Source organism: Erpetoichthys calabaricus, chromosome 1 (genome assembly GCF_900747795.2).
Source record: "Erpetoichthys calabaricus chromosome 1, fErpCal1.3, whole genome shotgun sequence".
Taxonomy (NCBI): domain Eukaryota; kingdom Metazoa; phylum Chordata; class Cladistia; order Polypteriformes; family Polypteridae; genus Erpetoichthys; species Erpetoichthys calabaricus.
The window spans coordinates 160,074,875-160,101,879 of NC_041394.2; the positions used below are offsets into that span (position 1 = coordinate 160,074,875).

Consider the following 27,005-nt stretch of genomic DNA (forward strand, 5'->3'; position numbering starts at 1 on the left):
CTGGGGAATACACACCCCAAGTCCCGACTCCCGCTGCCTTACACAGATAGTCATCCGCCTTCCGGTCACTCCCGCTCTTCAAAATAAACTCGGCAGGAGCGACCACTGCGACTACTCCCCGGGTGTCGGCTCCCTGTTTAGCTGCACGCAAGCCTGCTCTCACTCGCTCGCTCTCCCGCACCGGCTTTCTCTCTCTCTCCACTGCTTCCTGCTTTCTTCCTGCAACCTCCATTCCTTCTCTTTCCTTTCTTCTCCCCCTTTAGCCGACTTGCGCTTCTATTTATGAAGGGAACGTGGTAGTCGTGGCAATCAGCTGCTCCTGGGAACAATTACGGATGTGGACTGCCTCTCACTTGTGCACTTAGGTGAGAAACACCCACACCATGAACTCCTCAGGAACCGCTTCGGCCACACACCACCACGCCCCCTCACTAAGCCGCGAGTACGGTGATCATTTATTAAAAGTGGCTAGATAGATAGATAGATAGATAGATAGATAGATAGATAGATACTTTATTAATCCCAAGGGGAAATTCACAATTTTTTTAACGGGAGCTGTGGACCCACTATACCACAATGTGTATATGTGTGTGTGTGTGTATGTATGTATGTCTGTCTGTCTGTCTGTCTATATATATATATAGTGTGTGTATGTATGTGTGTGTATATGTATACACAAGCATATATATAAAATCACCATCAACTTTATTAGGTACACCTGTTCAACTTCTTGTTAACACAAATACCTAATCAGCCAATCACATAGCAGCAGCTCAATGCATTATGCATGTAGACATTGTCAAGACAACTCAGTGAAGTTCAAACTGAGCATTAGAATAGGGAAGATAGGTGATTTAAGTGACTTTCAATGTGGCATGGTTATTGGTGCCAGACAGGCTGGTCTGAGTATTTCAGAAACTGTTGATCTACTGGGATTTTCACACAAAACCATCATTAGGTTTTACAGAGAATGGAGTGAAAAAGGGAAAATATCCAGTGAACGGCAGTTGGCTGGGCGAAAATGCCTTTTTGATGCCAGAGGCCAGTGGAGAATGGAGAGAGTTTTGAGCTGATAGAAAGGCAAAAGTAACTCAAATAACCACTTGTTACAAACATGATTTGCATCTCTGAATGCACAACATGTCGAACTTTAAAACAGATTGGCTACAGCAGCAGGAGACCATGCCGGGTACCACTCATGTCAGCTAAGAACAGGCAACTAAAGCTATAGTTCGCACAAGCTCACCAAAATTGGACAGTAGAAGAATATAAAAACATTGTCTGGTCTGATGAGTCTTGATTTTTGCTGTGACATTTGGATGGTAGGTTCAGAATTCGGCATCAACAACATGAAAGCATGGATCTGTCTCGCCTTGTACCAACAGTTCATGCTGATGGTGGTGATAGTACCAATTGAGTATCGTTTAAATGGCACAGCCTATCGGAGTATTGTTGTTGACCGTGTCCATCCCTTTATGACCAAAGTGTACCCATCTTCAGATGGCTAATTCCAGCCGGACAACGCGCGATGTCACAAAGCTCAAATCATCTCAAACTGGTTTCTTGAACATGACGATGAATTCACTGTACTCGAATGGCCTTCACAGTCATCAGATCTCAAGTCCAATAGAGCACCTTTGGGATGTGGTGGAATGGGAGAATCACATCGTGGATGTGTAGACGACAAATTTGCAGCAACTATGTAATGCTATCATGTCAATATGGACCAAAATCCCTGAGGAATGTTTCCAACACTTTGGTGAAACTATGCCACAAATGATTACAGCAGTTCTGAAGGCAAAAGGAGGGTCCAACCTTGTACTAGAAAGGTGTACCTAATAAAATGGCCAGTGATTGTATATATATTATATAAAAACTTAAAATAGCATACATATTAGGTCACTAAAAGTCTTTATTTTATATTTTCATTACTGAAGTGAGATTCAATTTTTTGTCAGGTATATGAAGAACTTCGTGCCATTGGAGCAGCTGCCGCAGAGGCAAAAGCTCGCAGAATTTTAGCTGGTTTGGGTTTTACACCCGAAATGCAAGTACGGCCCACAAAGAAATTTTCTGGTGGCTGGAGAATGAGAGTTTCTCTTGCAAGGTAAGAATATATTGATGTAAATATATATTTAGTATATATTTGCCCTTTTAGAAGATCGCATTTTTTGCTTTAGCATCTTTTTTCAGGTTTAGACATTTTAGACAGTGTGTGTGTTTATTTTAATGTGTATAATATGTAAATATACAGTTTACATGTGTATGTGATAGGAAAAAATGTTAAAGGTTATTCAGAAAGGTTAAAGAAACATTGCATGGAAACATATGGACACTTCTGGCCAAATTACATATTTTGTTGATATTTGAAGTAAAAAAAAAAACTAAGTACAGCTTCAACAGCAAATAAACTAAAACAATGGCTTTTTTTTAAAATGTTAATGTACTGTTATGATTTACAAAACCTTTTTCATACTGTAGCAGTCCGGTTCTGCTTAGATTCACACCGTCGATTGGAATGTGATTTATTTATTTCCAGGAACGTATCCAGCCTTGGCCAGACCCACACACACTCACGGACACAGACACGAATCAAACAAATGTGTGAAATATTTTAAGTGTAAAATTAAATATAAACAATAAAAATCAGACAACCTTCCCCTTACGCGATTACAAATATTACACACAACAATCAATCCCGACAATCAATAATCACGACAATGTCCTTATCACAGTTCCAATGCGGCAGAAACAGATTAAATGGTATAGCATAAAGATGATGATCCTGGGAACAGCTTCCGTAATAAATTAATTAAACATTTCTACCGGTATTACTGAGCAGCGAGGGGTGAGATTTGTGAGAATGCTCCCTCTGGAGACACACGACGACTTATCCACCACTATTCACACTATAGGCAGGCACGAGACAGTCCATTCATCCTTGCAAGAAACGATCCAGGGTACAAATGACTTTGCAGTGGTTACATTGGATGAGACACATAGGATACGGGATACACAGATCTCTCTCTTGCTGTTTCGCCAGCCCCTTTTTAAGATTCCCGCTGGCCCTTCTTGTCCTCCGTAGCCCCTGTGCCCGTTTCAGACATCCAGTGAGGGCAATCCCCTTTGGTGCTGCTGGGAAATGGAGTCCTTCCAGCGGTAGCTGTTAAACTGAAATAAACACGACGTTTAATTTGTTGATAACATTTATTAGAGGCGCTCAGCAGCTCCCTCACACCGTCTTGCCCCTCAATACACACGCACAAGAAGAAAAAAAATAAATAAAACTCCCACACGCCCCTCGCATAACCTCCGCCTCTACTTCTCCCGGAAGCACATACGGTGGGTTAAATAGTGCAGGTGAGATGTGATATATTAACAATCTCCCATATAATTTTTTTACAACAAAAACAACAAAAGAATAAAGGGGAAACATATGTAACAAAGTCCTTGGTTACCATAGCAGAATAAAGGCCACAGCAAACACAAACAAAACAGTAGTTACATATACAATTGAAATTGCATAAGCTTGGAATGTAGCCCCTTTATTTTTATTAAACTTTTTGATAAGACAGTTTTAGATAAGATTTCAATAGCACCATAGCCCTTCACTGAGTACTTTTAATAACATGAGAGCAGATGCTCCCCTTTTTGTAAGGCAATCAGCAAGTTGAGCTTTTGTGTCCGACCAGAGAACCTTCTTTATTTTTTTACTCTGTATGAGCTCCTTTATACTGCTTATTTCCAGTCTAAGTCGTTTCTCAGTGACCTGTTTTGTTGACTTAAGAGCATCAAATAGAGAGTGATTATCTGTCACACAGACCAAAGGGGGCGCATTCAGATCAGCATTTCCAGTAGTAAGCTCAGAAAAGAGGGTCACCAGAAAGATAGCATTATCTATTCCATCTGACAGGGCTAGGGTTTCCCCTGCCAGAGTGCTCCTCACCACACGTCTAATTCTCTTAGACTGCCAAAAGAGGGGAGAAAACTTCCCTCTTTCTCCCATGAGACCAATTAATATACCCCCTTGTGTACCCCCATCAGGAAGATTTCCTAGGGAGGCATCACTGAAAACTGTCAGATTCAGAGCATCATTGTTTCCCAAATGCTGAAACCTGAGAGTGACTTTTTCAGATTTAAGCTTTCTAATGACCTTATTTATCTTGTGAATTGACTGAACTGTGGCATCTTTTATATTTGACCCCAATCTGCTTACATCAAACATGATGTCTGGTCTGGTTTGTTTTGCAACCCACAATATCTGTCCAATTTTTGACCTAAGTTGCTGTTCTTCAGTCTCATTAACAGAGGCATCTCTCTGCAGGGCACACGCTGCCTGTAGGGGAATTGGCTGTAAATTTTCAATGTAACTATGCTGATGAACATGAATTTCACCATTAAAAGTAACAAAGTCCATTCCCACATAGCAGAAATTTTCATGTTCCTCACGCCCCACCTGAAATGTAGACTTAAGCGTAGGAATCACATATTTCGAGAAGTTTTGTGAGCCTGCCCAAAGAAAATCATCAACATGACATGCAAGTACTCCAGTAACCTTACACTGCTCATCCAACCAGTAGAATACTGCTGGATCTACTTTGGACATTTTACCACCTGTACTCAGCATGATTTCTTTCACCTTAATGTACCAATACAGTGATGCATCAGCAAGGCCGTAAACACACTTGTTGAGTTTCCATAGAGTATTTTTCTTTTCTGCTTCAGCAGGAGGCCGGATATGGATTACTCTGGACAACTGCATGCCCTGTAAGAAAGCAGATTTGATGTCCATGGAATGAATGTGCCATTTGTTTTGACAGATTACTGCTAACAATAGTCTAAGAGATTCAGAAGCACAAGTTGGAGAATCTTTCTGCAGCTCGTGAATATTAAACTCTTCAAATCCTCTAGCTACGAGTCATGCCTTGGGCACAATGCCATTGGGAGTTTCTTTGAGACTACAGACCCATCTGGTAGAGACACACTTTTGACCTACATCGTCAACTTCTTCAAAAACATTGTTTTTGTACCAATTCAAGATTTCATCCCGCTTAGCCACATCAAATGAAATGTCTTTTGTTATAAGCACATCACTCTCCCTAACAGGCGATTCAATGTTAAGATTATCAATACATGATAAATCTACTGACTCCTTTCGCCCATCACTGCCATCAGGTTCAATATGTTGCAAATTATACCAGCTTTTGTATTTACCAGAAGCTTTGCCTGCTCTACCTAAAACCCTTGCTTTCTGTAGACCACCACCATCCTGCTTCATAAAGGTCACAGTTTGTCCCTTCTTAATCTTTACACCAGTGGGAGAGGCAGGGTTATCACAAACAATGTGATCTGTTTCCATTTGTGTCATACTAGGATGAATCACTTCTCCTGTATTTACCTCCCTGTCGCTGATTGTTTCCTGTTCGCTGTCTGTATTTTCTTCACTATCTGAGCTTACTGCTACCTTGCTTAAGCTGTTTTTTTTTTTTTCTTTTTGTCTGTTGTCTTTCACAGACTGCTCATCCTTAGATTCCTGATCCTGCATGTTTATCTTACAGAGTCTGGATTGATGCACTCTTACAAGAATCCCCCCATGTCTTATAAACACCACAGCTCCATCCTGACCAATAACTACCCCTGGTCCCTTCCACTCTGGACAGTCCCCTCTTTTGTAATATACCTTGTCTCCGGTCACATACATTTCATCAGTGGGCCTGAGCTGCTTACGTATTGCCCTTCTTATCCGCTCAGAAGACTCCGCTTCTGTGAATGCTTTCCTGGAAGCATATAAGGCAGAAATATGTTCTCCCACTCTAGCACTCATAGTAGTGCCTTCTAAAGCAGGTGGTTTATTGACTATCACAGAAGGAAGATTAGGATTTCGTCCAAACACCAACTGATACGGACTGTAGCCTTGAACGTTTAACATACTGTTCTTTGCCATGAGGGCCCAATCAAGGGCAGTGTGCCAGTCACATCCATTCTCTCGTTTGACCTTCAGGATGATTTCAGTCAGTGTCTGATTATGTCTCTCGAGTAGTCCGTTGCTCCAGGGACTGTATCCTGCTGTTGTTCTTGTCTCGATGTTAAAATTCTCAGCCATGTCTCTGATCTCTTTACTATTGAATTCACCTCCGTTGTCGCTGTACAGCCTCTGAGGGGCGCCATGAACACTAATCCAAGTGTGAATGAAGGAGTTTACAATTTCAGATGACTTCTTTGTAGTCACAATGTTTCCAGCGCTGAATCGTGTAAAGTGATCGATTATGTGAAGATACCACACACCTGGCTCTAACTCGTGTAGATCCACCGCCACAGTCTCGTTATACTCTGAAGCTAAAGGTAACCCCACAGCAGGCTTTGGCTTTGTCCTTTTGTACTTCTTGCATATTTCACAGTCATTTACTATTTGTTGTAGAATAGTACAGCATTCTTTGTCCTTATTTCCTGAACTGTGAATAAGTTTCTGTAGTCTGTCTGCTGACGCATGACCAAACTGCTTATGGAGCTTCAGAAGGACTCCGTGTTTCTCATCTGTAGACATATTTTCTGTCACTGTAAGGACCTCCTCTTCACTTTGAGGTTTTTTAGCTTCTTTGTCTCTGATGTCTACACAGTAATGTCCAGAACTAGTAAATTCAAGAGGAATGGATTGTTTGAACATCACTGCACTGTCCTTTTTCATGTCCAGAATGGTTCCTGCCTTCTTCAGTGACGTTTTACTTAGCAGAAGTGGAATGTCAACCTTGACAACTTCGGTTTCAATGTTGCATTTTGTCAGTCCTATTTTAGCTGGTAATTTCACATTTCTTGTGGAATACACCAGACTCCCATCGCCAAACCGAAATGGTCTGCAACTTGGAGTTTCTGTTTGCATCAGTTGGTTCACTTGATCTTGAGTGAGGCCGTCAATATAGTTTTCTAGCCATTTTTCTCCACACACAGTACGAATACAAGCCGTGTCAATAATCGCCGATCCCAATGATTCAGTCATAAATATCTCAGCATCTGACATGGAGTCCTTTATGGACAATGTGATATTACACTCTTCTACATGTGCATCTTCAGTTATTCGCACTTGTTCAGTTTTCTTATGCGGACAGTCTTTAGCCCAATGAAATGTACACTGGCAAATAGCACATCTGGATCTCTTACCAAACTTATCCAGTGGATTAGTCCCCTGTAATGGCTGCTTTTGTAGTCCACTTTGCGACATCACGTTCCGTTTCCCTCTGCCTTGCAGTCTTTGTTCTGTGAAAAACGCAGATTCTTGGTTCACTTGTATTCCATTCAATGACCCTATAGTTTTCCTTCCAAAAATCCTCTTGAGAGCCGTCTTCATGGAGGAGAACTTTAATTCTGTACAGGCCGTCAGAGCTAGCTGTCTGCTGTTTTCATCGAGGCAAGCCGTATCCAAAAGCTTAAAAGCCAACACAGCATCAGGAAGCGTCATATTATACTTTTTCATTCGGTTATAACGCTGTTCAAAATCAATTATGTAGTCCGCCATGGAAACTGAACTGCTCTTCGTTATGCCATCAAAATAAGAATACGCTTCATACGCACGATCCTTTTCCTCTTTTAGAAACACAGCGTCAAGCTTCGCCATTAACGTCGTCATACCGCTATCACTATCTAAATCTTCCGCAGGTATTTCCATCGCGGTTTCACGGGCTCTCCCTTCAAGCCCCAAAGCAACAGCATGTGCTTGTTTCTTTCTGTCAAGGTCGGTAACTCGCGTCCAGACATTGATTTCATTTTTCCAGCACTCGTATGGTCTGGCTTCATCAAACTTCGGCGGGACTTTATAACTAGCTGCCATCCTTATAAACCATCCTCTGCTACCATGTTAAACTGAAATAAACACAACGTTTAATTTGTTGATAACATTTATTAGAGGCGCTCAGCAGCTTCCTCACACCGTCTTGCCCCTCAATACACACACACAAGAAGAAGAAAAAAAAAATAAAACTCCCACACGCCCCTCGCATAACCTCCGCCTCTACTTCTCCCGGAAGCACATACGGTGGGTTAAATAGTGCAGGTGAGATGTGATATATTAACAGTAGCACTGCTACATTTGGACAGCCATGGTCTAAGAAACATACGGAAGAGAGGATTAAATATGTATCTGTGTAATTAAATTATGAATAGCATATTGCCTGCAAAATCCTGAAACTCTAACTGTGATTAATAAAGGCACTACTGAAATGTTTATCATGAGAATAACATTAGGGTAGAGATGAGCGAGAAAATTTAGATTGGATTTTGCAGATTGGGAGTAAGTTGTAAGTTTGGGAACAGTGGAGGTTTACAAAAATCATAAAGTTGTATTCGTTTATCAAACAAAATGAAAGTTACAATACTATTGTCATTATAGTGGAACCTCGGTTCATGACCATAATTCATTCCAAAACTCTGGTCGTGAACCGAAGCAATTTCCCCCATAGGATTGTATGTAAATACAATTAATCCGTTCCAGACCATACGAACTGTATGTAAATATATATTTTTTTAAGTTTTTAAGCACAAATATAGTTAATTAAACCATAGAATGCACAGAGTAATAGTAAACTAAATGTAAAAACATTGAATAACACTGAGAAAACCTTGTACAACAGAGGAAACTAACACTGCAATAGTTCGCGCTATAGCGCTACCAGCCGCTAGCTAAAAACACTTTTTTTAATGAGTTTTAAGCACAGGGAAAAAAATGAACATTTGAAAAAATCTGTAATGTGATAAACCACCAAGAAAAGTAACATTGCAACAATGCATGCTACAAACTGATCGCTGTAAACAGAAGTGAAAACAAAATCAAGCCCAGTGCATTCTTTAAGTGCCTTCCTACCTTATGCGTCCAGCCCCCTCTCTCTCGCGCTGCCTGTGTGTGTGCGTCTGTCTCTCTCTCTTGCTGCCTGTGTGTGCGTCTGTCTCTCTCTTGCGCTGCCTGTGTGTGTGCTCTCTCTCACGCTGCTTCTGTGTGTGTGTGTGTGTGTGTGTGTGTGTGTCGCGCTCTCTCTCTCTTGCTCGCTGCACAGGAAATGCACAGGGAGAGACTGAACATGTACAAACCGAAAGGGAAACTGGCTTGTTCGTATACCGATTGTGTGGTCGTGAACCGAGGCAAAAGTTTGGCAAACTTTATGGTCGTAAACCGATTTGTACGTGTACTGAGACGTTCATGAACCGAGGTTCCACTGTACATAGCATTCACTTTAATATCTGAATTTTCTGGAATAAATTTAAAAGTACAATAAATGTAGTAAATTTATTAAACCAACCTGGAAGGAGGAGGTACCTGTGAGTGTTAGTTCCCCTTGAGAATACAACAGAAGAGCAAAACCTAAGTTGAAGGGATGACTTTATAAAACCAGGAAAAACAACATTACAAGCTGTTTAATGGTTCTGAAATCTAATTTGTACCGTTATTTTTTTGATAAAATATGTAAAGCACATGGTCAGGAGAAAGAGGAGTAGGAGTTGTAGTATTTTCATGTGTACTTGCAGGTCCAACCAACTTGCAACATATTGTCACTCCCCAGTACCAACGTAAACAAGAATGTGTTAAAAAACATAACTTTGTTTTATTTAATAGAAAAAACAAATCAGCTTATATGATGCATTGTATGACAGATAAAGAATGATGATGAATTAGTCAGATTATTTTCATAGAAAAGCTATTTTGCAATTTATATTGACACACTGTAGAAAGTGACCTGACTGGTGCCATCAGCACATTTTGGTTCTAGTTGCATGCCGGAGAAGAAGGCTGTTTAGCAAATTGTGCTATCTATTCTAAAAATAAAAAACTAACAACATTGAATTGTTATAATATAGTTTCTTTTAAGTTAGAGGTCAGCCAAACAAGGTGCTGTAAAAAGAAATGGTGGTAGCCAATCATAGCCAGTAATAGTATTGAGACAGTCAAGACTGTCAAATAAAAGCAGATGGTTTTATTATTGTTGCTGACTGTTGATAAAGCCACCAGCGAGCAGTATGTGAAAGCCTTGAAAAGGTACTGTGGAGGTCAGTCCCTCTGGTTCTCCACAGTATAGTTTCATTGTGAGGGCAACAGGGAGAAACGCCCAATGCTAGAACTAGGAAACCTGTAAGTGATTATCATGTGTTACCTGGAGTAGACATGAAAGAGGGAAAAAATGCTCCCATCCATTTTATTAACCAGCTATCAACCTCCTATGCACTAATAGGTTTTTTGCATCATTGCACCTAAATTTAATACCCAAAAATGAATGGCTATTATTTTGCTTATGTAATAAAGGAGCTGGAAATCCCTGAAGAATGGTGAGTATAACAGTCCAAATAATAAAAAAGAAAGTATTTATATGAATAAAAACCTTTTCTTTTACAGCAATATATTACCTAAATAAAACACAAAAAATAGTTGATGTTATAGGGATTTCTCTCCCTGAATACTGAATTTTATGGTACATAACCCAAACATTTTATGATGCACAGCTCACTTTTTTTGTACCCCAGTGTGTCAGCGATCATTGTATCAAGTTTAGATTTCATATTCAATAGCATTGCAAAGTTATACTGTTTGGTACAAGGTGCACGCCTTTTAGGAAACATTGTCTCCGTTTTTGGAAACATTTAGTCTCTTGCACCTACATAATCTCTTAAAACAAGTATTGCAGTTTTAGTTATATTTTTTACAAAAGAATATATATATATTTTTATGCCACTCCTTAAATTTCTGTTTAACACTGGGCACAGAGAAAGTTACATTTTGTACAATAGATTGGGGTTTTTTTGTGCTGCGGTTTACTTATATTACTCTGCCTTCTATTGTAGTTGCCCCACAGAATTTTAGTTTTTATTTGTTTTTCTGCTGTTGATGCTTTTTTTTTTTTTTTCTTCTTGCATTTCATGTCTGGAGTAAAACAAGTATATACATATGTTTCCATACCAGTTTCTTTCAGTGCTGGGTTACAGAGGTGAAGACGGTGCCTTTCCTGGCAGTCTTGCACAGGGCCACAGAGTTAGTCACATACACCTAAACCAGTGGTTCTGAGCCACTGTCTGGGTTGCAGGTGTTCAGAGCTGCACAAGATTTTTTTTTTTTAAATCCGGTTTCTAATTGCACTTGTTTCACCATGCATTTGCTTCTCTAGCCCCCACACCTGTTCCTCAGTTTTATTTCTTGTTTATAATTGTGCTTGTTTCTGCGGATCATCTGTGAACTCTTCTATGTTAAACTGGGTCTCGGTGCCATAAAGGTTGCAAAACCCTAACTAAACCGTTTTCCCAGAGTACAATATAGAGTGTCCAATCAACCCAGACAGCACATTTTTGGCATGATATGGAACCGAATTACTGGCGGCTATATGTTTACGGCTGTAATTTAGTATTCAGTCCAAGAAAGTGCAATTAGCAACAGTATTAAAAATATTGCACATTGTTGTCAGTCCCCCTGGGTGAGGTGACAGGGGTTGGTAGAGGTGGCATTGTACCATGAAGAAATCCGTAGCTGAAAGAGCTTTTTTTTTTTTTTTTTCCCCCTGTCATGTACTCTCAACCTAGTGAGAGGTGCAGAGTGATACAGTGTCATTTAAACCAAGAGGGTGGGGTGAGGTCCACTTATGTGATACTTCAAGAGGCACAAGTACAGCGTAAATGTATTCACCAGTACACTAAGAAATATTGCCAGTGCTCTCCAAGTTGAAATTGAAAGGGCACTGCTCAGAAAACTAACATAGGAAGACGGTGCAGCAAACAGTGTTTGAGTATAGTGATTGAACCCATGATGCCTGAAATGTAAAACTGCACACCATGATGCTTTAAACTTATGTTACCTTATGTGAGTAACCCTGCATGCAACCCTGGACATGTAAAAGTCAAAATCTCCACTTGCTGCAGGGACATCGAACTGTTGGCCGTAAGTCTGCGTCCCTATTACTTGCCCAGAGAGTTTGGACACGTCATTGTGCTGTTGCTAAACTACAAACAGAGCACCGCGAGGTGCTTGTGCTAATCGCGAAGAGGCAGATCCATAAGGCTAGACCCCAGAAGTGACTTCGGAGGAGGAGAGCTGTCAGTCTTCCTTTCTGTAGAAGGAGGAAAAGTTACGCTATTATCACACACGACCAACGGAATCAACGGAGAATTACCACCACCAAAGTCCTTCAACTGTCTCCCATGTAGATACCATTCCGCTGTTGCTAAACTACAAACGCAGCACCCTGAGGCGCTTGTGCTAATCACTGGAGACTTTAACCATGTGACGCTGGACAAAACATTACCTGCCTTCTCCCAGTATGTGTATTGTAACAGCCGGGGAAATAGGACTATTGACCTACTGTATGCCAACGTTAAAGACACATACAGTGCCACCCCGCTGCCTGCGCTTGGGAAAGCAGATCATAACCTGGTTCTGCTTCAACCTCACTACAAACCAAGAGTGAGGGAGCTACCTACAACCACACGCTCATTCTGGAAGTGGTCCCCTGAGGCAGAGCAGGCTCTGAGAGACTTCTTTGGAACTACGGACTGGGATATCCTGCAGGGATCATATAGTGAGAACATTGAGGAGGTTGTTGACTTCACTACTGACTACATCAACGTCTGTATGGACATTGTAGTTCCAGTAAGAACAGTACAGTACTCTGCTATGCTAACAACAAGACATGGATTACAAGTGACATCAAGGGCATTTTGAACCAGAAAAAATGGCTTTTAAAGGTGGTGATCAACATGAGCTCAAGCACGTGCAGCAGGAACTCCGAGTCCAGCTCACGGAGGCGAAGGAGCAGTACAGGAGAACGCTGAAGCAGACGTTGCAGAATAATAGCATGAAGGAAGTGTGGGATGGGATGAAGATCATCACTGGCTGCAGCTCGAGAGACGTGGAGCGAGCGAACCTGATGAACAACTTCTTTAACAGGTTTGACCACCCTAACCCACTCTCACCTCAGAGTACTGCATCCTCCTCCCATCCTTCTGCTGATACCAGCATAGGAGAGAGTTTCCCCCGACCCACAATTACAGCAGAGAGCTGAGGAGACTTCGGGCCAGCAAAGCAGTGGGTCCAGATGGAGTATCGCCACGACTGCTGAAGGCCTGTGCGTTGGAGCTGGGGAGTCCTCTACAGTGCATCTTCAACTTGAGCCTGGAACAGGGGAGAGTCCCGAGGCTTTGGAAAACATCTTGCATCACCCCAGTCCCAAAGGTATCACGTCCTGGTGAGCTGAATGACTTCCTGCCTTTCACTCTGACGTCACATGTGATGAAGACCATGTAGCGGCTGCTGCTTCACCACCTGAGGCCACAGGTCTGCCACGCCCTCGACACTCTGCAGTTCGCATACTAGGAGAAGGTGGGAGCGGAGGATGCCATCATCTATATGCTACACCGATCCCTCTCCCACTTGGACAGAGGCAGTGGTGCTGTAAGAATTATGTTTCTGGACTTCTCTAGCGCCTTCAACACCATCCAACCTCTGCTCCTTAGGGACAAGCTGACAGAGATAGGAGTAGATTCATACCTGGTGGCATGGATCATGGACTATCTTACAGACAGACCGCAGTATGTGTGTCTCGGGAACTGCAGGTCTGACATTGTGGTCAGCAGCACAGGAGCGCTGCAGGGGACGGTGCTTTCTCCGGTCCTGTTCAGCCTATATACATCGGACTTCCAATACAACTCGGAGTCCTGCTACGTGCAAATGTTCAATGACGACACTGCTATCGTGGGCTGCATCAGGAGTGGGCAGGAGGAGGAGTATTGGAACCTAATCAAGGACTTTGTTGGGGATTAATAAAGTTATCTATCTATCTTAAACTTATACTTGGTTGTATTCAAGAAAATGTGTCATTCTTAGTAGAGTCAAAACTATGATCAGAATCTGACTCAAGGTCTTCATATTTGTGTCAATAGCATTCTGTAACATTTCTAGGACTTCCTCAACTGTATGTTTTTTTTTGTTTTTTTTGTTTTTTTTAAGGCATTTCCCTAGCACAAACTTAAGTCATATTGCATGTCAACCAAGCAATCTCTATGTACTCATAAAGGACGTAAAGATGAGCTGTCACACACCCAACTTATTTCTTGCCTTTTATGCACATCTGTTACTTAAGTAGAATGAATGATAAATCATAGACAGCTATACATCACGGAATGCTCTGAACCTCTGATGTCCAGTGCGCCTTTCATAGTATGTGGCACGGTGCAGGTGGGATCTTTGATGAAAGTACAGGGTGGGCCATTTATATGGATACACCTTAATAAAATGGGAATGGTTGGTGATATTAACTTCCTGTTTGTGGCACATTAGTATATGTGAGGGGGGAAACTTTTCAAGATGGGTGGTGACCATGGTGGCCATTTTGAAGTCGGCCATTTTGGATCCAACTTTTGTTTTTTCAATAGGAAGAGGGTCATGTGACACATCAACCTTATTGGGAATTTCACAAGAAAAACAATGGTGTGCTTGGTTTTAACGTAACTTTATTCTTTCATGAGTTATTTACAAGTTTCTGACCACTTATAAAATGTGTTCAATGTGTCAGGTCCGAGCATTCCTAAATGAACAGTTTCCTGGAAAGTGGATTGGTCGTCGTGGGCCAGTTGAGTGGCCCCCAAGGTCTCCCGATCTGACCCCCTTAGACTTTTATCTTTGGGGTCATCTGAAGGCAATTGTCTATACTGTGAAGATACGAGATGTGCAGCACCTGAAACTACGGATGCTGGAAGCCTGTGCTAGCATTTCTCCTGCGGTGTTGCTATCAGTGTGTGAAGAGTGGGAGAAGAGGGTTGCATTGACAATCCAACACAATGGGCAGCACATTGAACACATTTTATAAGTGGTCAGAAACTTGTAAATAACTCATGAAAGAATAAAGTTACGTTAAAACCAAGCACACCATTGTTTTTCTTGTGAAATTCCCAATAAGGTTGATGTGTCACATGACCCTCTTCCTATTGAAAAAACAAAAGTTGGATCCAAAATGGCCGACTTCAAAATGGCCACCATGGTCACCACCCATCTTGAAAAGTTTCCCCCCTCACATATACTAATGTGCCACAAACAGGAAGTTAATATCACCAACCATTCCCATTTTATTAAGGTGTATCCATATAAATGGCCCACCCTGTATATTTACTTAGCTGTGATGCACAGCTAGCACCAGTATATACATGTGCAATTCACATATTTTATTAATGAAAGAGAGCAGACTACATGGAAACTTACAATTTATTTGAAAGAAGGCATCCTGGGGTATGTGAAAATTCCATTATTGCTTTTGATTTACTTGGTTCATTACAAATTTCACAAAGAACTTTGAAATATGGTGATGTCCAGCCCGACAGCACACCTCATGCTTAAGTTGCTAAATTGAGATCTAAAGAGAAGCCATGAGAGTGTAAGAAAGAGAAATATTTGTTGAGGCACAATTGCAACCTTGTCCATTTTTTGTTAATATTGGAGCAAAACACAAACCAATAGAAAGTCTGGTATAGTAAAGTATATTGACAGTGTTCTCCCCAGAAATTTTTTCCATGAAAAAGTAGCTGGATGGGGCGGGACGGGGAAATTTGGTGGTGGGGAAAATTAAATGTGCAGTATTTTTATTAGTTAATTATTATTAATTATTTTCCAATGCTCAATATGACTTCCTTTTTTAAGGTTTGACACTTGTGCTAGAATATTTTTTATTAAATTTAAGAAGTATCCAATTCAGGATCCTGCAACCCTAACAAAAATTTTAAATAATAATTGCTATGACATAAACCAAGAGGCACAAGCATTGTTGCTGTCGGGAAGAAAAGTGAAAACAATGAAAAAAATTAAAAAATATTCTTCAAAGCCAACTTGCATATGCAGATGCTGTCTTCAGTTAAATATCTATTCTTCTTTTCTTCCTAGAAAAGGAACAACTCATTTCTTTACAGTATTCCAACAGCTTTTCAAACAACATTGTATGTGGTAGCTCATTTTTTGCTAACCAATACATGGATCTTAAAGCTCCCACAAAGGCATCTCTCTGTAAGTTATTTAACACAGATACAGATCTTTCAATTAGACCGATTCCAGTTTGCTGTAGTACACGCTTTCCTAAAAGGTCAGCAGAAGACTCAATGTGCGTTTTACTTTTTTCATGGTCCAGAAAGCTTTCTTTTCAAATTCTTGTGCATGGCACATTTACCCAAGGTAACTCCCTCCTTGGGGGATGTTTGAATATTTCATGCACAATGAGCACCACATACCATTTATTTTGACCATTAGCCAATCAAAATCTTTAAACCATTGTTTGCTTATTCTGGATAAGCGGTGCTTAGATTTATCAATTGGCAGAGTGTGTGCTGAAGAGATTTCCCCTGATGGACTAGGTTCTGCAATGTCTTTGTCTGAAATTGCCACATGAGGAGTTGACACTGCACCTTCATTAGTTTGTGGCGTCTCTTTTCTGAAATAACTGAGCAGTGTTGTTTTCTGAACACTTTTTTTTTTTTGCTCATGTTGGTAAAATGTTTGGAAAAAATTAAAAGTACCTATGAATAAGACTATTGAGTGGGAAAGTGAGAGCCTGTTGGATATTCAATACACACTTGCACTACAGCAGGGCAAGATATGAACAAAAAAGGAATAGCAGATGGGTCACTTCAACAAAATTACGGAAGCATATTAGGGCCACGGTGAAGAAAAAAAAATACGTGTCGAGAATAAAGTTGACATGTTGACTTTATTCTCGACATTTCCACTTTATTCTCGCCGTTTATGTCGAGATTAAAGTCGACATTTCCACTTTATTCTCATAGTTTATTCTGTCATTAAAGTAGAATGTCGTAAACTAAACTTCATCTTAAAATCAATGTTTAATTTACTAGATTTTCTCAAACCCCGTCATAAGGTAATGTAGTGCATTAAATGCTTTGTGTTAAGTGTTCCCCGACCGAGTTGTTAATCACTACGCGCTTCTTAAACTTCTTGCACTGAGGAGCCACCGGGAGGGATCACCGCACAGAATACATTCACTTCATGATATTCCTGCTCTCTGAACAATTACAATGCTAAGATAAATACTTGATATCATTTTCATGATGAAATGCATTAAAGCATGTATTAAATATGAACGGTAGTGTGGCAGTAGTGCTGCTCCCTCGCAGTAAGGGGTCCCCAGGTGTACGTTCAGTGTAGAGAACTTTATGGCAGGTGTGACGAGGCTCCAAAAAAACTGGATGTATGAATGGGTATCGCACATGTTTAACTTAAATATTATGTAAATGTTGGGTTTGTTATCTGGTGGTCGGAGACACGAACACAGAATTCAGTGGATGTTCTTCTGAGCGGGCTTTCTTTATTGCATGCGTGCTGTCTCTGTCTGACGTACCCCAATTCCTATCCTTCCTTTTTCTTTCTCCACATAACCAATCACCACACGGTAACACAAAGCATTTCATGCACTACATAATTTATGACGGGGTTTGAGAAAATCTAGTAAATTAAATATTCATTTTAAGATGAAGTTTAGTTTACGATTTTCTACTTTAATGACAAACTACGAGAATAAAGTCAACATGTCAACTTTAATCTCAACATAAACGGCGAGAATAAAGTGGAAATGTCAACTTTATTCTTGACATAAGCTTAGCAGCACTACACAGACTGCACTGACACTGAGAACAGAGATGTCACTTCCTGACGCCCTTTTTCTGATATCTGAAAGGCTGGTTCCACGAGTCTTTTTTTTATTTTATCAGTCCTCCTCTCGCCTGCCCACCTCCACATACTCTTTTCTTGTGAAGTGCCGCTCTGCTCCCGCTATTAGCATGTACAGCCTCCTCTCGCCTGCCCACCTATCCATACTCCTTGCTACTGTAATTAAACTTGCTTGTGAACTCCGCTCAGCCTCGTACCCGCTATTAGCTTTAGCACCGAGTGATCAGCAACATCCTGTCCCGCGCCTCTCCCCTTGCAACTTGCGATCCTACTTCTAAAATATTTGCCCACTCGTCCCATGCCATCTCTGCAGATCATTAGATCTGCGGCTGTCATCTCACAACGTCATGTGAGATGATAGCCGGGCGCTCAACTAAATTAGCCGGGCGAAGCACCCAGCTAAAAGACGCTAGGGAGAATACTGATTGTGTGAAGGATTTACTCTGTGTGACTTTAGAGTTGGGTGCAGTTAGTAACTCATTTTCTTTATAAAGATGGTTTACTGTTGTAGTTTATTATTGATATCAGTGCAGCACTTTTTATATAAACAGTCTATCATAGTATTAAATATTTACTAATAAATCAGTAGTTTCAAAGTGCCCTAATCTCTCTTTTTGCTTTAGAGCCCTTTTTATGGAGCCTACTTTGTTAATGCTGGATGAACCTACCAATCACCTGGATCTGAATGCTGTTATATGGCTTAACAAGTAAGCACCTTTCTCTGTATTTTTCTTTTGTCCTGATTCATATTAGTGTTGTAAAAATTTCATTTTCTTCATAAATCTTTTTATTTTGCTTTTGGAATTTCTATGTAAGTGTATTTATTCTTCTAAAAAGAATACTGCAAAATTAATTTTTTATAAGTTTAATGGGTTTTGCCGTGAATATGAGATGGAATTGGGATGGTAACATTTTGAGGGAATCTAGGTGAATCATTCCTATAGTAGCCTTGTCACATTCATATTTAAATGTGTATCACAATTTGAATTTTACAATTTAGAAATTTTTAATTGCATTCCAATAATTACACATTGTTTACAGAAATTGACAAATCATAAATTTTTTTATATATATTCTGTTGTCAGTGGAACAGACTAACATCTCTTCAAACACGAAATTTAGCCTTCTGTGTTTTGAAATGTGAGCTGTTATGTTGAGCCTCTCTTTTAACTAGAGGAGTCTGACATCATGTGGCTCTCTTATTTTTAAATACCAGAAAGCAATTGAGTTACTTTTAAAGCCTGATTCATACTTAATGGAGAGGGAAATTTTGGATAATTGCTTTTCTTCTTACACAAATACATGTACACAAGATGAGAATGCTGTACTTCCTACATTGCCTGTTGCGCAAAGTGAAACTGCATGAATGTTCCACTGAAAATATCCTGGTCATTGGTCATGCATGTTATACAAAGTGCAAATAGAGCAGGTAAATAATTTAAATGTCTTCTTGTAATGATCAGTGACTGGTTCATTACTGTCATTACTTGCCAGATGCAACTTTCAAAACAATTGCATACCTAAAATACATCTTAGTGAGTAGTGGGAAAGAACATTGTAAATGACAGAGAACAAAAGTTAAATAAAAGAAGCTTGTTGCTGAAGTTAGTCAAAGATTAGGTGATAACTATCAGTCAGTCTTCTTGCTTGTGCCATTTTTAAATGTGCTTGCTAGTTAGTAGACAACAGTATATTTCATTCATACACTTGACTTTCTCTTAAATATAATGAGATTTTAATTTTTGTCCTGATGAAAAAGAAATGTTCACCTATTCCCACAGGTCATAAAGAGCTACAGCTAGGTTTCTACTCTTTGTTCAGTTTGTACCAGTTTGTATCAACAGTTACGGGTAAATCTTTAAATGCTTTGGAATGTTATGCTCTTTGTATATTTTCTAATATTTATATTAAAAAAAGTCAAAGTACTGGCAAACATGAAGTGTAGTAGTATTTATAGAATTGTATAATGTTTATTGGTGCCTTTAACTTGCAATGCAGATCAGATAAGCCAGAGTATTAAATGCAGTGATTCATTATAAAGTTCTTCTTTGTTATGTATTTTCATAATATCTAATTTAAGCAACCAGGATCCAAGAGCTTCATATTACCTTCCATAATTTCAGTTAATAAATATTTTTAAAAATTCAGAAAATTTTAAAACACATGGGCTGTATTGGTTTAACATATGAAATATAATTTTGTTTGCTGAAAACTTTCCAAATATCTCTGGTATCCTTTTTCACACACAGCTACTTGCAGGGATGGAAGAAAACCCTTCTAATAGTTTCTCACGACCAAGGATTCTTGGATGATGTATGCACAGATATTGTTCATTTGGACAACCAGAAACTGTATTACTACAGAGGCAACTACTGTATGTATCACAGAGATGCCAATAATTGACGTTTTGTAGATAATCTGTACTGAACTTAAGTGTCCTTTTTAATCACTAATAAAGCTCATTTTTATCTTTTATAGTGACATTTAAGAAGATGTATGTTCAGAAGCAGAAGGAGCTGCTAAAGCAGTATGAGAAACAAGAAAAAAAACTGAAAGACCTTAAAGCTGGAGGGAAATCTACAAAGCAAGCTGTGAGTAGCTCTTAATGTTATTTGCAACAATATTTACTTGTCTGGACAACATTATTGTACAGTGCATCCGGAAAGTATTCACAGCGCATCACTTTTTCCATATTTTGTTATGTTTCAGCCTTATTCCAAAATGGATTAAATTCATTTTTTTCCTCAGAATTCTACACACAACACCCCATAATGACAACGTGAAAAAAGTTTACTTGAGGTTTTTGCAAATTTATTAAAAATAAAAAAACTGAGAAATCACATGTACTTAAGTATTCACAGCCTTTTCTCAATACTTTGTCGATGCACCTTTGGCAGCAATTACAGACTCGAGTCTTTTTGAATATGATGCCACAAGTTTGGCACACCTATCCTTGGCCAGTTTCGCCCATTCCTCTTTGCAGCACCTCTCAAGCTCCATCAGGTTGGATGGGAAGCGTCGGTGCACAGCCATTTCAAGATCTCTCCAGAGATCTTCAATCAGATTCAAGTCTGGGCTCTGGCTGGGTCACTCAAGAACATTCACAGAGTTGTCCTGAAGCCACTCATTTGATATCTTGACTGTGTGCTTAGGGTCGTTGTCCTGCTGAAAGATGAACCGTCATCCCAGTCTGAGGTCAAGAGCGCTCTGGAGCAGGTTTTCATCCAGGATGTCTCTGTACATTGCTACAGTCATCTTTCCCTTTATCCTGACTAGTCTCCCAGTTCCTGCCGCTGAAAAACATCCCAACAGCATGATGCTGCCACCACCATGCTTCACTGTAGGGATGGTGCCAGGTTTCCTCCAAACGTGACACCTGGCATTCACACCAAAGAGTTCAATCTTTGTCTCATCAGACCAGAGAATTTTCTTTCTCATTGTCTTAGTGCCTTTTACTAAGGAGTGGCTTCCATCTGGCCACTCTACCATACAGGCCTGATTGGTGGATTGCTGCAGAGATGGTTGTCCTTCTGCAAGGTTCTCCTCTCTCCACAGAGGACTTCTGGAGCTCTGACAGAGTGACCATCGGGTTCTTGGTCACCTCCCTGACTAAGGCCTTTCTCCCCTGATCGCTCAGTTTAGATGGCCGGCCAGCTCTAGGAAGAGTCCTAGTGGCTTCAAACTTCTTCCACTTACGGACGATGGAGGCCACTGTGCTCATTGGGACCTTCAAAGCAGCAGAATTTTTTCTGTAACCTTCCCCAGATTTGTGCCTCGAGACCATCCTGTCTTGGAGGTCTACAGACAATTCCTTTGATTTCATGCTTGGTTTGTGCTCTGACATGAACTGTCAACTGTGGGAACTTATATAGACAAGTGTGTGCCTTTCCAAATCATGTCCAGTCAACTGAATTTACCACAGGTGGACTCCAATTTAGCTGCAGAAACATCTCAAGGATGACCAGGGGAAACAGGATGCACCTGAGCTCAATTTCGAGCTTCACGGCAAAGGCTGTGAATACTTATGTACATGTGCTTTCTCAATTTTTTTATTTTTAATAAATTTGCAAAAACCTCAAGTAAACTTTTTTCACATTGTCATTATGGGGTGTTGTGTGTAGAATTCTGAGGAAGAAAATGAATTTAATCCATTTTGGAATAAGGCTGTAACATAACAAAATGTGGAAAAAGTTATGCGCTGTGAATACTTTCCGGATGCACTGTATGTGTAACTATTTAATTATTTTAATTATGTGCTTTCATTACCTTTTATAATATATGGTTGGCCCTCCTTATCCACAGAGGATTGGTTCCAGGACCCCAACCCAATACCCCCCACCGCCCCCGCAGATGCCAAAATGTTTCGAAAGCTCAAGTATATTATGTAAAATTGTATAGTATTTGCATATAACCTACATACATCCTCCCATGTACCGTATTTTTCACTCCATAAGACGCACTTTTATTTCCCCAAATGAAGGGTGGAAATGTCTATGCGTCTTATGGAGCGAATATTGCGTCACAGACCGTGATATGTATTACCTGACAGAAGTCAACATCAAGGGGTAGAGGGCAACAATCAGCTGTTAATGGCAACAAAACAGTACGTTACGTTACAGGCATTCCCTCTCTGCTTGGAGGAATGTTAGACTCATTGACTCGCCATCTAAATCTTACGTGTGCATGAGTTACAAAATGTAAACAAATGTAAACAAAGGCAAGATGGCATCGACATCTCACAAGTGAGCGAAGCGAGTGCAGAAAACAAAATACTCAGCAGATGATGTTTTGCGCATTATTGCTGAGTCGGACTGATTTTTCAGAATCTGATTTTGTTGAGAGTGATCAGGAGATTGAGCAAGCAAGTGAGGAACTGGAATCAGCTGATCGGACACCAGCCGATGCCACTCCAGCTGAGCGCATTCGCGCAGCCGATGCACCTACAGCAAGGTTCGTGTGGGAGGAATACCAAGACACTGATCCTTGGGAGCCAAACTGGCTACCGGACTTCACAAGACAGCATTGCTTGCTGTTGGACACGACAGATTACCAGCCACTGGACTATTTCAGGCTGTTCTTTCCTGAGGCTGCCTTTTAGCTACTGTCAGACGAGACAAACAGGTATGCAGAGCAATTTTTTTGAATCACGGGCTGCACTTGCATCGCATTCTCATTTTATCAAAGTGGGAACCCACAACGAAAGACGAGATGAAGGGTTTTATGGCATTACAAATATAGATGGGACTAGACTGGCGATATAACTTCAGGGAGCATTGGTCCAAACGTGTTTTGTCACCTGGTGGCTTTGAACAGGTTATGCCGCGTGATGATAGGTACGTGCTCCTGCAAAGTGATTGTGAGCAGCTGAGCTTCATAAATTCTGACACTAGTGATGAGGAGTTCTTGGGGTTTCCAGAAAACTAGAAGAGTACTTGAACCTTAAAGTCTCTCCTCATTTGTTAATGGCAGTGATGATGATTCTTAATACCACTGTTGACTTTACATGGTTGAAATATTCTGCTATATTTTATTAAATATATTAGTACACCATTTGTTTCAGAATATTTTTTTTCTTGTTTTCCTCCTCTAAACCTAGATGTGTCTAAAAATATGGTACTTTAAATTATTGCTTGGTCACTTATAATACCTATGCTGTGTAAATGCTATATAAATACTTGTTATACTGTATTGCTTAGGGAATAATGACTTTGACAGATGACATAACACTTTTCAATAGATCTTAAGATTTTTATTTTCTCATTGACAGAGAGGACTAACCTAACCTTTGAGTGACTGTTTTTACTGCTTATTTGCTTTTTAGAAGCTTTTTTATCATGATAACAAGCGGTGCACAGCAAGGGCCAATCCACGCCTTACAGTCACACATGCCAACTGAATGGCTTTTGTATAAAAAAAAAAAAGAAAAGAAAGAAAGAAATCGGGACAGCACTTGCCACTGTACACACGTGTCCCTGTTTGTCACTTGAAACTTTAGCATTCAATTTACAATGTATTGATTACCTACGGGCAGTGTATGTGTGTTTAAGCCATTTGTGGCCTGAAGAGCTTTTTGCCTGCAAGTGTATAGATAACAAACCTACGTTTAAAACCGGTGTCCCGGCTAGATATCTCCAGGCTTATGGACAGGTTCACTTTTAGTGCTTTGGAGGGCAGCAACAGTTTAAGGAAGTCCAATTCAGTTTAACATTTTGGTTAGTAATTAGTTTGTCTACTATGCTTGAATGTCTTTATTTTCCATAGTAAGTGTATATCTTTTGTGTTTTGTTTAAGACATGCAGTACTGTGAAATTTGTAAAGATGGAAATCAGATGCAGAGGTAGGAAAATTGAGTGAGATAGTGCTTTCCTTTTATAAAGTCAGTGATTATTGGAGAATGGGGTCGATTGATCTACAAAGTAGAGCAAGGTTGCTTTTTGTGAGCAGAGCTATCCATCTGAAGAGCAGTGTGGTGGCTCAGCAATTGGTTGCCATATTGGAGCTGTAAGTTTACTCCTTTGAGCCATTTTATTCAACTTCTATGGTGGGAGGCTATAGCAGGGTATGTCTACAAATCACTTCATTCAGCCCTAATTTCTGGATTTTTTTTTTTAATACTGTTGAATCCGCAGATGTGGAACCTTTGGATACGAAGGGCCAACTGTATTTTGCACTTATTAAAGGATTCTAATAAAAGATAGAAATAGTATAATTCATCAGAATACTGTTTTATAGGAGAAACAGACTAAAGAAGCTCTGACAAGAAAACAACAGAAGGGGCGTAAAAAGACTCAGGAAGAGGAGGGACCTGAGCAGCAAGAACTGTTGAAGAGGCCTAAGGAGTACACAGTGAAATTTACCTTTCCTAATCCACCTCCACTTAGTCCACCTATTCTTGGCCTTCACAGTAGGAGCCTATCTTCTAAATAAGAACTAATTTATTGAAATACTAATTAGTAGAGCTTTTATTTTTTTCTTGACTTGACATGCAGTAAGTATGCTGTAACACGTTATTTAGAAATATCTAAATGGGAAGCAATTGTTTCTACCATTTTATGTATTTTTCAAAGCTATGTTTCATTTTAATGAAGTTGTAGGTTTTTTATTGTAAGCAGTGAGTCATGTGAAAAAATAAGTACACCCTATGAAATAATTTTTTTTTTTTTTTTTTTTTTTACACACACATATGTGGACATATCATAATTTGATGTTCATTTAAACAGTATCTTTAGGTAAAAGTGATGTCAATAAGAAAAATGTGACTTTTCCATAATTTATTCCATGGAAAATGAATGGGTAGGCCATTTCCTTCTTTGGAATACTTAAGTACACCCTTGGCTCTAATAAGTTGTATTGCTTCCTTTAGCAGAAACAACCTAAAACAGGCATTTCCTATTCATGTCTGTCAGTTTCTGGCAATGACAAGCGGAATGATTTTTACCCACTCCTCCATGGACCGTTCTCTCAATTGTGCAATTTTTGAGGGGTGTCTTGTGCGCATAGCCTGTTTCACATCTCCGCACAGCACCTTGATGGAATTCAGATCCAGACTTTTTTGGCCATTCCAGAATTTCTGAACCCTCCATTTCTTTTTCAGCCATTTCTTGTTGAATTTGCTTGTTTAAGGTCATTGTCATGTTGTAAGTTCCACCACTGTTGAGCTTCAGTCTTTTGACAAATAGTCTTACATTACCCTCAAGCATCCTCTGGTACAATGAAAATTTCATGTTGATTTTATGATGGGAAACTGCCCATTCCTTCATGCAGAAAAGCAGCCCCAAATGGTTACATTTCCAGTGCTGTGCTTTATACTTGGTATCCGGTTCTTGTGGTTAAGTTCTGTCTTTGGATTTCACCAAACAAGTGTTCTAGTACATGGATCAACTAACTCTTATCTTTGCACGTCCATCCAAAGCAGTTGTTCCAGAAGTCTTGTTCTCTAGGTGTTCTTAGGCAAACTTTAGTCTTGCCCTGATATACTTTTTGGACAGCAAAGATTTCCTCCTTGCACACCTCCATTTAAATCTAAATCTTAATTCTTTGTGATAATAAGCTCTTCCATACAGTGGCATGGTTGATTTCCAACAGGTATCTACTGTATAGACTTCTTTCTGAAGGGCTCAGAGAGCTCTTTCAATCTAGAAATGGATATAACACACACACTTCAACAACAAAGAGTAAATCAAACTAAATGTCTGATTTTTGAATAAGACATTCTAATGATGTTCTTAACATTTACACCTCTGGTGCACCAGATTCTGATTTTATGTATATTAGCAAGTGATAAATGTAGGGGTCTACTTACTTTTTTCTACATGTAAAATTAGCATTTATATCTATTTAAATTATACAGTTACCTACAAAATGTAAATGTGGTATGAAGGTTTTTAATAGATAGATAGATAGATAGATAGATAGATAGATAGATAGATAGATAGATAGATAGATAGATAGATAGATAGATAGATAGATAGATAGATAGATAGATAGATAGATAGATAGATAGATAGATAGATACTTTATTAATCCCAAGGGGAAATTCACATTCTCCAGCAGCAGCATACTGATACAAAAAACAATATTAAATAAAGATTGATAATAATGCAGGTAAAAACAGACAATAACTTTGTAAAATGTTAATTTTTACCCCCCCCCCCCCCCCGGGTGGAATTGAAGAGTCGCATAGTTTGGGGGAGGAACGATCTTCTCAGTCTGTCAGTGGAGCAGGACAGTGACAGCAGTCTGTCGCTGAAGCTGCTCTTCTGTCTGGAGATGACACTGTTTAGTGGATGCAGTGGATTCTCCTTAATTGATAGGAGCCTACTTAGCGCCCGTCGCTCTGCCACAGATGTTAAACTGTCCAGCTCCATGCCAATAATAGAGCCTGCCTTCCTCACCAGTTTGTCCAGGCGTGAGGCGTCTTTCTTCTTAATGCTGCCTCCCCAGCACACCACCGTGTAGAAGAGGGCACTCGCCACAACCGTCTGATAGAACATCTGCAGCATCTTATTGCAGATGTTGAAGGACGTATAACTGGCTCTGTCCTTTCTTACACAGAGCATCAGTATTGGCAGTCCAGTCTAATTTATCATCCAGCTGCACTCCCAGGTATTTATAGGTCTGCACCATCTGCACACAGTCACCTCTGATGATCACGGGGTCCATGAGGGGTCTGGGCCTCCTAAAATCCACCACCAGCTCCTTGGTTTTGTTGGTGTTCAGGTGTAGGTGGTTTGAGTCGCACCATTTTACAAAGTTGTTGATTAGGTCCCTATACTCCTCCTCCTGCCCACTCCTGATGCAGCCCACAATAGCAGTGACGTCA

General features: G+C 40.0%; 1 protein-coding gene across 2 annotated transcripts in view; it reads left to right on the forward strand.

The window, feature by feature from the left end:
- The window catches only part of abcf1 (ATP-binding cassette, sub-family F (GCN20), member 1), a 546,353-nt gene that overhangs the window by 498,807 nt on the left and 20,541 nt on the right, over window positions 1–27,005 (forward strand). For both annotated transcript variants that reach the window (XM_051920392.1, XM_051920395.1), the window contains 5 exons: window positions 1,959–2,107; window positions 18,307–18,390; window positions 19,933–20,057; window positions 20,162–20,274; window positions 24,416–24,587. In XM_051920392.1, coding sequence (XP_051776352.1) covers window positions 1,959–2,107; window positions 18,307–18,390; window positions 19,933–20,057; window positions 20,162–20,274; window positions 24,416–24,587 — 643 coding nt within the window. The remainder of the gene's footprint in view (window positions 1–1,958; window positions 2,108–18,306; window positions 18,391–19,932; window positions 20,058–20,161; window positions 20,275–24,415; window positions 24,588–27,005) is intronic.